The 17756-nt window shown below is 46.2% G+C and overlaps 1 protein-coding gene across 7 annotated transcripts in view; it reads right to left on the bottom strand.

Moving 5' to 3' along the window:
* The window catches only part of LOC106607715 (ankyrin repeat domain-containing protein 6), a 61470-nt gene that overhangs the window by 2838 nt on the left and 40876 nt on the right, over window positions 1-17756 (bottom strand). For 4 of the 7 annotated variants that reach the window (XM_014204967.3, XM_014204970.3, XM_014204966.3 and 1 more), the window contains exons 2-14: window positions 12978-13297; window positions 8283-8381; window positions 6718-6816; window positions 5987-6085; window positions 5575-5673; window positions 4972-5070; window positions 4307-4405; window positions 3206-3283; window positions 2537-2641; window positions 2328-2438; window positions 2063-2218; window positions 1524-1676; window positions 1115-1228 (exon numbers count right to left, since the gene is read on the bottom strand). In XM_014204967.3, the coding sequence (XP_014060442.2) occupies window positions 1115-1228; window positions 1524-1676; window positions 2063-2218; window positions 2328-2438; window positions 2537-2641; window positions 3206-3283; window positions 4307-4405; window positions 4972-5070; window positions 5575-5673; window positions 5987-6085; window positions 6718-6816; window positions 8283-8381; window positions 12978-13103 (1437 nt within the window). In that variant the 5' untranslated portion in view covers window positions 13104-13297. Of the gene's footprint in view, window positions 1-1114; window positions 1229-1523; window positions 1677-2062; window positions 2219-2327; window positions 2439-2536; window positions 2642-3205; window positions 3284-4306; window positions 4406-4971; window positions 5071-5574; window positions 5674-5986; window positions 6086-6717; window positions 6817-7539; window positions 8249-8282; window positions 8382-12977; window positions 13298-17756 lie in introns of those variants that run through there. The other 3 variants (XM_014204964.3, XM_014204963.3, XM_014204965.3) reach the window with 3 other exon arrangements.

The following is a 17756-nucleotide window of genomic DNA, read 5'->3' as shown; positions in this document are numbered from 1 at the left end:
TTCCCATCCAACCTGACAGAGCTTGAGAGGATCTGCAGAGCAGAATGGGAGAAACTCCCCAAATACAGGTGTGCCAAGCTTGTAGCGTCATACCTAAGAACACTCAAGGCTGTAATCGCTGCCAAAGGTGCTTCAACAAAGTACTGAGTAAAGGGTCTGAATACTTATGTAAATGTGATTCTTCCATATTTGTTATTTTAGAAATTGCCAAAAAATTCTAAAAACCTGTTTTTGCTTTGTCATTATAGGGTATGGTGTGTAGATTGATGAGGGGGAAAAAACTATTTAATCATTTTTAGAATAAGGCTGTAACCTAACAAAATGTGGAAAAAGTCAAGGGGTCTGAATACTTTCCGCACTGAACAAAAATATAAATGCAAAGTTTATAGTGTTGGTCCCATGTTTCATGAGCTGAAATAAAAGATCACAGAAATCTTCCATACGCACAAAAAGCTTATTTCTCTCAAATGTATTGCACAAATGTGTTTACTTCCCTGTTAGTGAGCATTTCTCCTTTGCTAAAATAATCCATCCACCTGACAGGTGTGGCATATCAAGAAGCTGATTAAACAGCATGATCATTACACAGGTGTACATTGTGATAGGGAAAATAAAAGCCACTAAAATGTGACACAACACAATGCCACAGATGCCACAGCATGCAATTGGCATTCTGACTGCAGGTATGTCCAACAGAGCTGTTGCCAGAGAGGGCCAGGACAAAGTTTGGGAAACCCTGGTCTAGAGGAGGATGAGCTGGCCAATCAGCTGTCTACTTGGGTGAATATTTTTGACGACCGGTATACGCCTACAACATTCTGTTGTTGGGGTACGCACACACCATTCCAACATAAAAATATGCTTTTTAACATAGCTAATTAAAACAATTTGGGAAGAAAAACTATTTCACTCATATAAGTCATTATAAGTCATATTTCATAGAAATCTGGAAACACTGGGCAGTCACTTTAAAGCATTGTTGTAATATTTTAACGACAACCTTGAATTAAAAAGTTTAATGACGGCACGTGAAGGTATAGGAACGAGTGTTTAGTCCATCTGAGACCCGCCTCCCTTGCGGTGTTGAGTGAGTTGACCCTGCTGTTAGTATTACCTGTCTCTTCTCCCTCTCCTGTCTCTCCTGCGTGGCCCTCTGGTCGATCCTGTGTTGGCACTCTGACCTCTCCGCTGAAACTCTCTCTACTGTCATCTTATCTAGGGCACGGATCTAGAACCACACAATCACAAACCACATAGTTAAATGCCCGAGCCTGATAAAGCTGTCGTGATTAATGCAAGACGCCGGTTGTGAAACAAAAGCTCACAGCTGCTTTTGACTTTAGTAACATTACACTTCATTTCATTAATAGGCAAAATCTGCAAATGATGAATGCATGCCTGCCCCACATCCACTGCTGTGACTTCAGAGGCTTGTGGGATGTAGGTCGAAAGCTACAATTTTCCGTTTACGTTGCAAAAAGTTGAAAACGCCCTAATGAACAGCACCCTGGTCTATTATGTACCTGATGTTTGTTCTTGCGGTCCAACTGTCCCATCTTGTTGTTCATCAGGTCCTGCACCGTGTGGATCTCCGTCTTCATCTCCTCCTTGGTGGCCTCCAGCTGGTTCTCCAGCTTGATGATCAAAGGCTCACAGCGGCAGCCATTGATAGGCGCCTGGGACACAGAAACAAACCACGGGCACTGATCCACTTGATAGCAGACACAAACTCAGGCTGAAATTGTATTAATTACTAAGTATGTAAGTCTTGTCCGAGCCAGAATGGCCCATAGGACAGGAGCCTATCATGTTTCTGTAGCATGAGGCAGCTAGATGTACAAGTACACCTCCTGGACAGGATGTTAGTCTGTCGCAGGGCCTTGCTCCGACTGAAATATGTGTTTTCTACTACCGTTACAAGGTTTCAACATGACAGAAAATCTCTGACAGTAGCTCCTTTCACAGCGCTTTCAAAGCAACGCACTTTAAATGTGAAGCGAAAGCATAATGAAATCATAGCATCACGTGAAAAATGTAAAACAAAAGCACTTTTTCTATCTACCTGCATGATTTTGCCATCCTTGCCGCGGTACAGAGTGTACAGCTGATAGGCCTTGTAGTTGTGAGGCGGGGCCTGGGGGGAGGAGCCACGCAGTTGGCCCCCCCTCTTCTTTCCGTGTTTGTTCCCTTTCCGGCGGAGGGGGTCGGAGAGCGAGGGCTGCAACGACATCACACCGCATTACATATTCCATCTGTTTAATATTGATAACATATCTCACCTGGGTAAACGTGTGCGGGTTGTTTAGAAGGTTAAGGTAATAGCTGACCTTCTCTTTGACCTTCCTGTTTGTGCTCTTGCTGGCGCTCGCCTCGACCACCTCGTGTTTGAGGGCGACGAGGTCGCTGCTGTGGGTGTCGTCGGCAGCAGATGCGCTGTCCTGTGAGGAACAACAACAATCAAACATCTCCGCATCTGTGTTATAATATGCTGGCGCACACGGTACGAGTGAGATGGTCAGCTGCACTATAACTGTACCTTCCTGGGGAGCATCTCATCCCTGGGGACAGACTGTGCTCGGCGCTCAGCCTTCAGCTTGTCCCTCCTCTTCCTCACAATCCTGCCTCGGGTGAAGCTCTGGACCTGAATACACGCAGGGAGAGCAGTGTGAGAACTAAGGGCCAGTCTTATTATTCACTGAGGCTTTACGTGTACTGACGGCCATTGATTGGTTGAAGGTCCTGTTTTTTGTTTACTTCAGCCTGTCCAGCTCTTTACGTGGAGCAAATGCAAATTCTTCAATTAGGTGAAGGTTTCTTGATTAAGTAGGGATATAGGTACAGCTAAAATAGCACAAATAATGCTAACTAGTTTAGCCTCTCCATTTCCCTATCACTTCCAAGTGCCAGTGCCTATCTAGATCTATAGCAGTTTCCCATGGACTCTGCCCATACTTGCACTTGACGCAGAAACACCTTTACTGCCAACCCACAGGAATGATGTCAGGTAGGCGTTATTGAGATATGAGAATTTCAGACAGATAAAAACGCCAGTCAAACACCTGAAGTATTGTAATTCAAGTCCAAACACAGTCTGCGGCATACATTTTTTCTATATATAGATAAGGTTGGTATGTGAGGTGTAAAAGTAAAATAATAACACTGCCTGGGTGCCCCTGCTGGACAGACTGGGTAAACCTGTACTCACCTGAGGTGCTTTGGTCAGAAGCAGAGCTATGTCTGGGTTGTTGTGGTCTCTGGCCTGGTCCAGTGCAGTCTGGCCTGCCTGCTCACACACAGAGACATGAGGCCAGTCAACCAGGGCCACAACGCCTAGTTAGAGATACATGATTCAACTGGCTATTGCACTATGTTCATTGCCTGGCTAGCCAAACTCCTTGCTCCGGCCAAACAGACGTTAGTTTCTTCTCCGCAATGAGTCTGGAACTGAGTACCTCCCTGACGTTTTCTAGAAATCAAACACATTCTAACCATTCTGATTGGTCTCAGAAACTGTGTTGGGCCAGAGCTAGAATACAAGTGGGTAAAGCTGCGTTTTGAAAAAGTGTCATTGGCTTTGATACTCTGATTGGTTAAAGATTAGCCGATCGCCGATGACTTTGTTTCGTACAACAGCCCTCGTTTTGACGTCACCACAAACGACTCCAACGACGTCTGTCTCAGACTGAAGTATGTAGCGAACGTAGAACAGCGGATGAATTCAGTTTGAGTCGTCAGGCAACGAAGTTAAGGGTAAATATAAATAGATATTTCCAAGTAGCTATTTCAGTTGTCAGTATGTCAAAATTACATTTCTTGAACAACATACTGTTGTTACTCATCAAAGTCCGCATGGCTTTACTGTGACTGAGTAAAAAACCATAGCCGTGGCTCCAGAGCAGGTTATTCACCAAACAGAATGTGCGGTGACATTAGTCATGATTAAGACGGCCTTTAGAAGTGCATGACTGCTCCAGAGCATAGTGAACATAGTATAGTATAGTATAGTATAGTATAGTATAGTATAGTATAGTATAGTATAGTATAGTATAGTATAGTACACTCTTAGAAAAAAGGTGCTATCTAAAACCTAAAATAGTTGTTTGGCTGTCCTCATCGAAGAACCCTTTGAAGAACCCTTTTTGGTTCTAGGTAGAACCCTTTTGGGTTCCATGTAAAACCCTTTCCACAGAAGGTTCTACCTGGGAACCAAAAAGGGTTATCCTATGGGGACAGCTGAAGAACCCTTTTTTTTTCTCTAAGAGTGTAGAACAGAGCCTGGTCCGGGGGCCTGGGGCACTCCACTCACGTTGTTGAGGATGCTGCTCTCTGTTCCAGCCTCTAGCAGAAGCCGCACCGTTTTCTTATGATTCAGCGCTGCTGCAACATGCAGCGGTGTGTCGCCAGCCTGGCCCAGAGAGAGAGAGAGGAAGAGAGAGAGAGAGACTTAGCATAATGAAGTGGATGTTCCGCCGGGTTTTTACGCTTCAACAAACAAATACAGAACAATGTTATACTCTAAGTCCCTGCTCTTTGCTATTAAAAGCTAAACACAGTCATACATATAATATTTCCAGTAGGCTTGCTGCACTATGTTACGGCTAACTTAGGGTAATTCAAGACCTTTGACAAAGAAATGATTTACATAATAATCATAGGAATGGTATTACATTTTAAGCGGATAAAAGCTACCGAGAAAAGTATATTCACATATTGCGTGTACATGCATCGCATACGTTTTCTGATCAGTAAGATTTCTACCCAGAAAAAAAACGGGTGAAAAAATGATATAAAAGTTGTAACACATGCAATTCTCCCATTACATCTCACTGAGGGTGAGCAGAAAGCAGAGAAAAAGTAGTGTCAAAGTATGGGTCTCGATTCAAACCCCTTTCCAAATATACACGACAGAACGTAAAAACCTGGAAAAGCCCTCTTGCGTGAAAGTAGTGTCAGTCACATGCTCAGACCAACCTGGTTCTTCTCTGCCACGGAGCAGAAGGCTCCCAGGAGGATGCGGAGCATGGACACGTGGTTGTAGCGGGCCGCCACATGCAGACACGTGTCACCCACCTGGAACACAATGAAGAGAGACCACCACCGCCACCCGCGGCTTGAGTTTCCTTTCACGCAGACGTTGGGAGAGCAGTCAATGGAGAAGTATAGTAGCGCTGCATGACACCCGGCAGTGGCTGGTGTAGCAGAGGAGCAACGAACTGCATTGGGAGACGCTTCCTCTGCTCAGCAGCTCTGTTCAATTCACCCATGAGGGGCGATTACGTTTGAAGTGCGGAGCAGAGCACTCGCATGCATACGTCGTTTCATAATTAAGTGACTGCATGCAAATTGCTCTGTGGTAGTAGCTAAATGTAGAGAGGCTTCTATTGTCAGCGTGTTTTCCTAAGCAGTGGTTCAGAGATACCTGGAGATCCTGTATAAAATCATGGGAAGGCTACTTTGGAGTGACATTTGTAACGTGCTATATTGTGTGACACGGAATTATTATTGTTCACAAATTATAGGACGGTACAAATGGCGCCCCATAGACTAGCCGACCCATGGAGGAGGAGGACTTACATGGTTCTTGCTGTCGGGCCTGGCGCCACCTAACAGCAGGACCTTGGAGCTCTGAGCATGGCCGTTCTGACAGGCCAGGTGGAGGGCCGTGTTCCCTGCCTACAGACAGACGGACGGACAGACAGACAGACACCAGGGTTGTGTTTAATAGGGAGACGACATTTTGGAACAGAGTGAAAGTGGGAGGTACTGTAACAAAACTCAACTTGTCCAATTAGAGCACAGCTTTCCGTTTGCGGTTCTATATCTCGGCTATGGTTTGCCCTACTGAAAACCACCCAGGTCAACACTAAGCACCACGAAAAGCTCTCCAGTCGTATAATAATCTGCAGTCACAGCACAGGACCTCTTGGAACCACAGCTGTTTTATAACTGTGAGCAATCAAATCTACAGTATTTGCAGTAGAATTACCTTGTTTTTTGAATGAACGTTGGCTCCGGCCTTGACCAGCAGTTTGACAGACTGGCTAAAGCCGTGCCACGAGACCTCATGCAAAGCAGTGTTACCGTCCTGCAATAACAAACACACAGTCAAGAGCTTCACACATCCACAGCCTGACCTCTGGATTGGTAACTATCATACTGGACAACTGTGATATTGTTACTCTTACAGTCAAAATAGCTAACATGCTAGCTAGCTAAGTAGGAGATTAGGGAGGTAACGTAAGAGGCTGCGTGTCTAGGCCTAGCTATAAACACACTTTCTATTCACATGGACTTCCATGGGCTATGTATGAATCCCAAATGACACCCTGTTCCCTATTTAGTGCACTACTTTTGACCAGGGCTCATAGGGTTCTGGTCAAAAGTAGTGCCCTATTTAGGGAATTGGGTGCCATTCGGGACACTTCCTATTTCTTCGCTGGGAATGAATGGGGGTTAAGCAGATTACAGGCCCAGTGTGTTCTCTATAGTTTTAGTGCTGTCTGACAGTTTGTTGGGGGTTTAAAATCCCTCTGTGCCTGTGAGTGCATTGGGCCGTGCTTTTAGCCCTGTGTGAGCGCTGCTGTGTGTGTGTGTGTGTGTGTGTGTGTGTGTGTGTGTGTGTGTGTGTGTGTGTGTGTGTGTGTGTGTGTGTGTGTGTGTGTGTGTGTGTGTGTGTGTGTGTGTGTGTGTGTGTGTGTGTGTGTGTGTGATATGTACCTTGTCCTGTCTGTCCAGAGCACACCCTTCCTGGATGAGGGCAGAGATAACGTCATTGTTTCCCACCACGGCTGCCCGGTGTAAGGCTGTCTGCTCACCCTGCGCATGCACACACACACACACACACACACACACACACACACACACACACACACACACACACACACACACACACACACACACACACACACACACACACACACACACACACACACACACGATCAGTTAGGGATTTTCACGACAATGGTGAATACAAATACCACATCCACTGGTTAATAACTTTCCATTCCATTGCAGTTGGCAAACTGACTTGAATATGATGGGTGGACTTTTTAGTAGAGTTTCTCAAGTAGAATGTTTCAGGTTATTATTAACACAAGAAATGACAATGATGTTACAACAATCATCCAACAGCGCAGTTTGACACCAGATAGGCCTCCATACTATCACAGTCTACTACAGTGGGCATCCTCCATACAAAGCAGTGAACACAGCACTCAGCAACAGCAGGCAAAAGCACTCAGTTCAGCCCAGCTCATTTATGCTCTACCATAAATGGAATTCCTACAAACATGAAGGACTCCTCCTAACAGCAGCTCAACAGTGACGTTTTGCAGACCAGGTTCGACATGTCACGAGAAAGGGGGGAAGAAAGAAGAGCAAGAAGAAGCGCTGATTCCTGTGAGTGGAGGAGGTGGGGCTGTGGTTTGTTCATTCCAAGCGAGATAACTAAGAGGCGTGCCCAAAAACCAGAGGACGTGCAGTAGTAGAGGATTGGGAGAGTGATTATTTTTCACGGGCTCAAAGTAGCTTTTCTCTAACCTCCTTCTTCACTCTCCCTGATCTTCCAGGCTCTCTCCCAGGCCCAGTTCCAGCAGCCTTCCTCCACGGCCGTCTCTCTCTCTCCCCTCCTCCCCCTCCTCCTTGCGACCACTCCCCCCCGTTGGTGGCAGAGGATGCGCTGTGGCCCGTTCGGGATCGGGAGCTCATTGACCAGATGGAGAGAATTTGGGAGCGCCAGAGCTTTGGACCATTATCTGTGGCTGTGGGACTGCGGAGGGGGAGGAAGGTTGACCTGCACCCAGAGGGTGAGACCCGTGGAGGTCTGCTGCATGCCTCAAACTGGCAATCCAAATAATCCCACTCTAGGCCACTGGAGGTCATTATACTACTAGCGTGACAGTCTTAGAGAAATGGAAAGGGCGTCCGCACGCAGGAGAAACTACACTGCAATCAAAACACACCAGCAGCCAGACTCAGAATCTCCATGCAGATGTCATGTCGTTTGTGTGCTTCAAAAAGTGACCTAGTTCACATGTAAAGGTCTATGTTAAATATTCTGGTGTTTGTTTATGTGATCGTACAAATATTACATGGTGTTAAATGGGTGTGATGTTCATTTGGGAAGATGGTGAGCGACACTAATGCAACGCCAGCGAAAACCAAGCGATGGTCCACACACAAATCCATCATCACAATCATGACTGTAGTGCTAGCTGGAAACATGGAAAGAGGGCAGTGCAAATGAAAGGCAGTATACAAACAGACAGTCTCTGGGTACTTACATCGTCCTGGATGTCCAGATCGCAGTCGGCCTTCAGGAGAATGCGCACAACCTCGATGTGGCCCTTATAGGAGGCCAGATGCAGGGGACTTCTGCCGTACTGTGGACACAGAACACACACTCTCACACACAGAAGAGAGGGCCACAGGAACTGAAGACAGACACACCAACTGAAGAGAGAGAAACCAAGTGAAGCCAACCACACAACCAGACCGTATGTGACAATGTGTCTACAGTTCCGCCATACCCAGTAACACATGGTGCTGTCATCATGACACAGCATTTAGCCGCATGCAATCTGTCTGTCATGGCCACACAGGCCATTTGAATAACGAGTCGCCAGTAAACAAACAAATATTTAATCCACATACGGTTTAAACGAGCTAGAATTGAAGGGAACCTATATAGCTGCTTATGGATAGGCCTCCCACATCCTCCGGCTCTTAGGCCCAGACTTATGGACCTGAAGCCTGCTATGGAGCAAATGTGTATTTATAGATTTGGGAGGTTTCTCTTTCTATGGTAATAATGGATTGTCTGTCAGGTTACATCAGTGATACTACCTGACATTACAATCATATGCTGTATTGGATTAGATAAAGTTAGAAATGTAAAGGTATGCTGGATACTCGTCATGGAAGGTTCCTTTTCTTATAACAACTGAAAGGAATCCAAACTGTTGGTCTTAAGGAAAACTAGATTTCATTCTTGGGAGGTGTGTTTCCTGACTGATTCCGTGTTTAGTTTATGATGTTTGTCCCCCATGAGACACTGTAGACGCAGAAGCCTATTTCACTTCCTCAATATCTCCAGAATGAATCTAAGATAACTTCAAGAAATCTGTAATAAATGTTGACGTTTTTGCCGAGGATGTTTTAGTTGTGCAATTTTACAAGTACAAAAGTTCTCAAGTAAAAAAAATGTGCAACGTGTTATCTTATGTAAACAAAGTCGTAGCTGCTGGGCAGGTCTGTCTCACTGTCTATGCTATTGGATGTAGAGCAATCACCGCAGCTGTTCACCCCATGTTAGTGGGCAAATGGACATAGTCAAATCAAAACCCAACTTTCATTTACCCGTTGTGACGCACGGATGTTCCAAACTCCGTTTTAAGACGAGACTGACTTTATGACCCAACTTATCCTATTTACACTGTAGTCAATTTTGACACAAACAACTACCTCTTCCCCTACTGTATTTATTTATTTTATTTATTTTGCTCCTTTGCACCCCATTATTTATTTCTACTTTGCACTTTCTTCTACTACAAATCTACCATTCCAGTGTTTTACTTGCTATATTGTATTTACTTTGCCACCATGGCCTTTTTTGCCTTTACCTCCCTTATCTCACCTCATTTGCTCACATTGTATATAGACTTATTTTTCTACTGTATTATTGACTGTATGTTTGTTTTACTCCATGTGTAACTCTGTGTTGTTGTATGTTGTCGAACTGCTTTGCTTTATCTTGGCCAGGTCGCAATTGTAAATGAGAACTTGTTCTCAACTTGCCTACCTGGTTAAATAAAGGTGAAATAAAAATAGAATAACTGTTTCTGACTCTAATCGATGCCAAATAGGCAGTTTTCAAAGGAGTTGTTGCTTGTTTGAAGGCAGTCGCTCTTTAAGAGGCTTAATTAGGGTTAAGCTAATGTAAACAGATGCTCTCAGTAAATCTTAAAGCATTATTTCAAGATACTAAACCCTATCTCTCCACATAGGCTACAGTAAAGGAAGGCCCTAAAAATTGTCAAAGACTCCAGCCACCCAGTTATGGACTGTTCTCTCTGCTACCGCACCGCAAGCGGTACCGGAGCACCAAGTCTAGGTCCAAAAGGCTTCTTAATACTTCTACCCCCAAGCCATAAGACTCCTGAACAGCTAATCAAAGGGCTACCCAAACCCCTCTTTTACGCTGCTGCTACTCTCTGTTTATTATCTCTGTACATATTATCTCAATTACCTCAACTAACCGGTGCCCCCGCACATTGACTCTGTACCGGTAACCCCTGTATATAGCCTCACTATTGTTATTTTACTGCTGCTGTTTAATTATTTGTTCTTCTTAAAGCATTGTTGGTTAAGGGCTTGTTAGTAAGCATTTCACTATAAGGTCTACACGTATTCAGCGCATGTGACAAATAACATTTGATTTTGATTTAAAGCACAGTAACAATCTGGAAGTGAGAAAATAAAGTGAAAACGCGCTATCTGCCTGCTGCAGAATCCCTCTCCTGAAACATGTAACTGGCAGCCATATTGAATCATCCACATTAATTCAATGTAATTAGAGATCAGGTGTGCAATCACAAAGAACCACATCAACACAACCCCCTTATTAACACCTAATCCTCATAGCCCTCCATTAAATGGGTAGAGACAGGAGAGACCACAATCCCTTTAGCAGGCGAGTGTGGCCTGATATATGGGTGCGGCTCGGCACTGCATGTTATTCACTATGGCCAGGCAGGGGTTGAGTTTCACTGGGCCAGGCTTGGATGTCTGCCATGGAAGCGTCTCAGGTAAACACAGTCAGGGCCCAGCCAGGGTGAAGTCTATTATCCCAGGAGACTGTGAATGGAAAGGGCCTGCTCTCTGCTCTGTGGCCTGGTATGACCTTAGATAGACTCACGACTGGTTCTATTCTAACTCCTCTCGTTCTCATTCTCAAAAGAGTTTCTCTTCCACAGAACTAAAACATCCATCCAAAACTTGACACTTTACCTCACACTCCCCAATACAATACCTTCCTCACCTCCCTTCCTCTTCCCCTGAAGCACCGGAATTTCCAACTGAAATACAATCCTCATGTTTCTAGTTTTTTTTGTTACTAGGGAACCCAGCCAAAATGTGAAAATACAGCTGGACGTAACATTATGAAAGAGACAGGTCGGCCTAGCAGATGCAACCATGTAAGATAGATAACCGACAACTTTCATATATTCAGTCAGTCATGTATTCATATTTCACTTAGTTTCAGCTGTAAGTGTAAGAATTGCAGTTCATTTCCTGAAACAAGGAAAAATGCTGCATTCTTGACAAATTAAAGACGATTGAAAGTCTTCCTTAACCCATAACTCTTGTGCGCTTTTAAAGGGGCACACAGCATTTAACATGAACACCACAGAAACCAGAAAAAAGCTTCTGCCCAGAGATGTGTTATTGAGGAAGTACATTTATGAGGCTCAGGAAAAAAGGCCTCTGCCTGGCTGTCTTATCGGCCAGTTTCACATTGCAGTCTATCAAGAGAAAGACTGGAGATCTGAGGAAGGCCTGACCTAAATACTATCTCGACACCTCAGGTTTGTCTTAATTACCAGAGCTGCTCTGACAGAGACACAAAGACAGGCTATTCACTTCACAGACAGATAGGATTGCTACTGCCGCACATTACTTCAATCAAGCATGTCTGTCTGTGACTCTCACAGGAAACACCCAAACACACAGGTGTATTTACTGTACTTACTGGGGCGGCAGGTAGCCTAGTGGTTAGAGCGTTGGACTAGTAACCAAAAGGTTGCGAGTTCAAATCCCTGAGCTGACAAGGTAAAAAAAAAATCTGTCGTTCTGCCCCTGAACAAGGCAGTTAACCCACTGTTCCTAGGCTGTCATTGAAAATAAGAATTTGTTCTGACTAGCCTAGTTAAATAAAGGTAAAATAAAAAAACACTGCCGCACACAACTACATTCACTGTCTTTGGGAGATCCATTACCACATTCTGTAAAGCCATGTCATGCAATGATGAACATACAGTATTACATCAGCCTATATTAAATGTGTCAGTCTTGGCATCTCTGCAGTGCAGAGGCTTGGGGCTACATGACATGTTTAAGAAATCTTCTCTCCCAGCATTGTGTGGTGTGACATCAAACAGATGTGTTGCGTGTGTCAGCGTGTTTACCCAGATCTGTGCTCCCACAGCTGTGGTCGCGGACAGCCAGATGGAACGATGGAAAAGCTCCTTCGCACAAGTGACACATACACACACGCGGGTAAAATCAGCATCAGAGAGCGTCCCTCATGGCCGTGTTCATTTGTAACCAACACATTCCTCTTCCTCTCCAAATACTGCAAATTGCAACTCCTCCTCCTTCCTGTAAAATACAGCTACTGTAACTTACTGTGAGGAAACAGTAGTTTTATAGATAGTGCTAGTATCCATGAAAGTGAGGATTATAATACAGTCCCACTAATCTTGCTCCAGTCCCACTAATCTTTTGACAGTGGACCGTAGAGGGGATCTAATCATAGCATGAATGATGTACTGCGCACATACATCTGCCCCATGGTCATTGCCCTGGTGGCTCAATGAAGCTGCAGTTGAGTGAGACACAGATAACTGTGTCACACAAACCCACCCATATTAGCTACACACAGAAACAGTACACAGCAGTGGAGGCTGCTGAGGGGAGGACGGCTCATAATAATGGCTGGAACGGAGCGAATGGAATGGCATCAAACCATGTGTTTGAGGTATTTGATACCATTCCACCTATTCCACTCCAGCCGTTACCACGAGCCCGTCCTCCCCAATTAAGGTGCCACCAACCTCCCGTGGTACACAGTACACGTTTGACAGAAAAAAGCCTGGTGGCCCAGCCTGTGTGACCGCCGCTACTTAGTATAATAAACACGTTGAAAAGACAAAAGTCTTATGAACACACAAGAAGGCAACCTCCTCTAATCCACTTACCTTGGTGACGGCTACTTTGGCGCCCTTGTTGATGAGCTGGACCACATTGTCGGCCTGGCCCTTATGCGAGGCTACAAGGAGGCGCTCAGAGAGTGCAAGGACCGCAGCCGCATCCTGCTGGCTCATGTAAGCAGGGCGAGTGAAGCACTGTCTCCAAGACGCAGTGCTCCAAGGAAGGGAGGGTGGGCTCACACCAACCCTAAGTCATGACCGTCACACACAGAGGTAGTGGGCAGAAAGAGAGGAGGAGAGAAGGAGAAGAGAGAGGGCTCGGACCTCCGGACACTCCCAGGTTGGCTCCCTCATGTCATCCTCAGCGCCTGGAAGAGAACAGGAAACACATGTGTGGTGATAACAGGCTAGCGCGTGTCACATGGTACAGTAGTAGAATGGCAAACAGGAAGCCAGGAGGGAATGGGGAGAATAGTTTGAGATTTTAATTGCTGCTAGCCATCTAGTTTCAAGTTTTATTAGTCGTATGTACGGGATACACATGGTATACACTGTCCAATGAAATGCTTACTTGCAAGTTCCTTATTGACAATGCAACAACAATCAGAAATAAAAAAAGATTAGTCTGACGGCTTGTAGATCGAAACTGTCTCTGAGCCTGTTGGGAGTGAACAGCTTATGACTGGGGTGTGTGGTGTCTTTGATGATTCTGCAGGTCTTCCTCAGGTACTGTTTTGAGTAGATGTCCTGGATGGGTGGGAAAACAGTCCCAGTGATGTACTGGGCCATCTGGAGGGCCCGCTGGAGGGCCTTGCGATCGTGAAAGTACCAATTCGCCTACCAGGCCGTGATGCAACCGGTCAGGACGCTCTCGATGGTGCAGCAGTATTATTTGGAGAAGACCCAGGCTGGCATGCAGAATTTCTTCAGCCACCTTAGGAAGTACAGGCGCTGTCGTGTCCTCTTGACAAGAGTGGTGGTGTTGTTGGTACATGACAAGTCCTCTGTGATGTGGACGCCGAGGAACTTTAAACTGCTGACTCTCTCTACTGCAGTCATGTGGATGCGGATCAGGACATGTTCCCTCCTCTGCTTCCTGAAGTCAACAATCAACTCCTTTGTTTTGCTGCCGTTGAGGGAGAGGTTGTTGTCCTGGCACCACAATGCCAGTTCACTTACCTCCTCCCTATAGGCTGACTCGTCGTTGTTGGTTATCAGGCCTACAACTGTGGTGTCGTCAGCAAACTTGATGATGGAGCTGGTGTCGTGCAAGGCCACGCAGTCATGGGTGAACATTACCAATCCTCACAGCCTGTGGTCTGCCCATCAGGAAGTCCAGGATCCAGTTGCAGAGGGTGGTGTCCAGACCCAGGGATCTAAGCTTGGTTTCGAGCTTGGCGGAAACAATAATGTTGAATGCTGAACTGTAGTCAATGAACAGAACTGTCACATAGGTGTTCCTCTTGTCCAGATGTGTTACGGCTGTGTGAATAGCGATAGAAATGGGATCTTCCGTGGATCTGTTGGAGCGGTAGACAAATAGGAGTATGTCCAGTGTACCTGACATGCTGGCCTTGATGTGGGCCATGACCATCCTCTCGAAGCATTTCATGATGACCAGGTGAGCGCGACGGGTGATAGTCATTTTGGCACGTTTTTCTTGGGCACTGGGATGATCTAACACACTATAGTCAGCTGTGGGAATGTGGAAAACAGGCTAGTTCCTGTTGGGGGAGACAGCAGCTGTACACAGTAGATCTGTCTGTCAAATGAGTTCATACAGATTGAATAGGGGTTAAGGTTTGACATTTCCAACAACAGAGAGTACTTTCTACACAAACACTGTTTTGTTTTCACTTTTATGCCATATCATCAGACATGAAGCTATAAAAAAGCTAATAAAAATAGCTTTAACCAACCACACACAGGAGTCAGACTTCTGTGGTTAGCTGAGCAAGACTTGGTGTGACCGCAGGCAGAGTGACTCACAGGAAAAAGGTTGTCTTTCCAGGAGTTCCTACTACTATCATTACAACCCATCAATGTGTTGAGCTGTCAAATCTGTCAATGTTTCTAACTGGCTCAGAGGAACTAGGTAATTGATTAAACACACCAGCATCTGGTGAAAACCACTATAGTCAATTGAATGTAGCTTATTAGCTCAATTAACCCTAGGAAGCTCTTTGCTACCTTCTCCTCCCTCCTGAATCCTCCTCCCCCTCCCCCCCCCCTCCTCCCTCTCTGCGGATGACTTCGTCAACCATTTTGAAAAGAAGGTTGACGACATCCGATCCTCGTTTGCTAAGTCAAACGACACTGCTGGTCCTGCTCACACTGCCCTACCCTGTGCTTTGACCTCTTTCTCCCCTCTCTCTCCAGATGAAATCTCGCGTCTTGTGACGGCCGGCCGCCCAACAACCTGCCCACTTGACCCTATCCCCTCCTCTCTTCTCCAGACCATTTCCGGAGACCTTCTCCCCTACCTCACCTCGCTCATCAACGCATCCTTGACCGCTGGCTACGTCCCTTCCGTCTTCAAGAGAGCGAGAGTTGCACCCCTTCTGAAAAAACCTACACTCGACCCCTCCGATGTCAACAACTACAGGCCAGTATCCCTTCTTTCCTTTCTCTCCAAAACTCTTGAACGCGCCGTGCTTGGCCAGCTCTCTTGCTATCTCTCTCAGAATGACCTTCTTGATCCTAATCAGTCAGGTTTCAAGACTGGGCATTCAACTGAGACTGCTCTTCTCTGTGTCACGGAGGCTCTCCGCACTGCTAAAGCTAACTCTCTCTCCTCTGCTCTCATCCTTCTAGACCTATCTGCTGCCTTTGATACCGTGAACCATCAGATCCTCCTCTCCACCCTCTCCGAGCTGGGCATCTCTGGCACCGCGCACGCTTGGATTGCGTCCTACCTGACAGGTCGCTCCTACCAGGTGGCGTGGCGAGAATCTGTCTCCGCACCACGTGCTCTCACCACTGGTGTCCCCCAGGGCTCTGTTCTTGGCCCACTCCTATTCTCGCTATACACCAAGTCACTTGGCTCTGTCATATCCTCACATGGTCTCTCATATCATTGCTATGCAGATGACACACAATTAATCTTCTCCTTTCCCCCTTCTGACAACCAGGTGGCGAATCGCATCTCTGCATGTCTGGCAGACATATCAGTGTGGATGACGGATCACCACCTCAAGCTGAACCTCGGCAAGACGGAGCTGCTCTTCCTCCCGGGGAAGGACTGCCCGTTCCATGATCTCGCCATCACGGTTGACAACTCCCTTGTGTCCTCCTCCCAGAGTGCTAAGAGCCTTGGCGTGACCCTGGACAACACCCTGTCGTTCTCCACCAACATCAAGGCGGTGACCCGATCCTGCAGGTTCATGCTCTACAACATTCGCAGAGTACGACCCTGCCTCACACAGGAAGCGGCGCAGGTCCTAATCCAGGCACTTGTCATCTCCCGTCTGGATTACTGCAACTCGCTGTTGGCTGGGCTCCCTGCCTGTGCCATTAAACCCCTACAACTCATCCAGAACGCCGCAGCCCGTCTGGTGTTCAACCTTCCCAAGTTCTCTCACGCCACCCCGCTCCTCCGCTCTCTCCACTGGCTTCCAGTCGAAGCTCGCATCCGCTACAAGACCATGGTGCTTGCCTACGGAGCTGTTAGGGGAACGGCACCTCCGTACCTTCAGGCTCTGATCAGGCCCTACACCCAAACAAGGGCACTCCGTTCATCCACCTCTGGCCTGCTCGCCTCCCTACCTCTGAGGAAGCACAGTTCCCGCTCAGCCCAGTCAAAACTGTTCGCTGCTCTGGCACCCCAATGGTGGAACAAGCTCCCTCACGACGCCAGGACAGCGGAGTCAATCACCACCTTCCGGAGACACCTGAAACCCCACCTCTTCAAGGAATACCTGGGTTAGGATAAGGTAATCCTTCGAACCCCCCCCCCTTAAAAGATTTAGATGCACTATTGTAAAGTGGTTGTTCCACTGGATATTATAGGTGAATGCACCAATTTGTAAGTCGCTCTGGATAAGAGCGTCTGCTAAATGGCTAAAATGTAAATGTAATAAGGCTGATCATCTGCCAGGCTGTATTCAGGCATACTTGTTGAAACTAAATGAACTGCCAAGAACATTCTCCATGGTTATTTAACATTAAGTATGTGTGAATTAGCGTGTTGAAATTACTAATGGTGGTCTGACAGCTTGCATGGCCTGTTTGTGTTCCTTCATTATGAAAGGTGATGAGGTCAAAGGACACAGACACAGTAAGCGATACGACAAAATAATGATTTCTTCCATTCAGCCCCATAGGCATTATATGGGTTTGTAATGGTACACCAGATGAAGCTATACCAAGGCAAAAAGATGTGTGCATAATATAGCATATCAATGCATACTTTAAATGCAGACCTTTTGCTTGTTTTTCTCTTTCCCAATCTTTTACTAATATCAAATCATATTTTGTTACGTTACAGCCTTACTCTAAAATGTATTAAATCTTTTTTTTCCCTTCATCAATCTACACACAATATTCCCTAGACCCTTTACTCAGTACTTTGTTGAAGCACCTTTGGCAGCGATTACAGCCTCGAGTCTTCTTGTGTATGATGCTACAAGCTTGGCACAACTATACTTGGGGAGTTTCTCCCATGCTTCTCTGCAGATCCTCTCAAGCTCTGTCAGGTTGGATGGGGAGCGTTGCTGCACAGCTATTTTCAAGTCTCTCCAGAGATGTTCGATCTGGTTCAAGTCCGGGCTCTGGCTGAGCCACTCAAGGACATTCAGAGACTTGTCCCGAAGCCACTCCTGCATTGTC

The sequence above is a fragment of the Salmo salar genome, chromosome 06, assembly GCF_965601325.2.
Source record: "Salmo salar chromosome 06, fSalSal1, whole genome shotgun sequence".
Classification (NCBI taxonomy): domain Eukaryota; kingdom Metazoa; phylum Chordata; class Actinopteri; order Salmoniformes; family Salmonidae; genus Salmo; species Salmo salar.
Note: the sequence above shows the minus strand (reverse complement) of the source record. Positions and strands in the feature narration are given on the sequence as shown.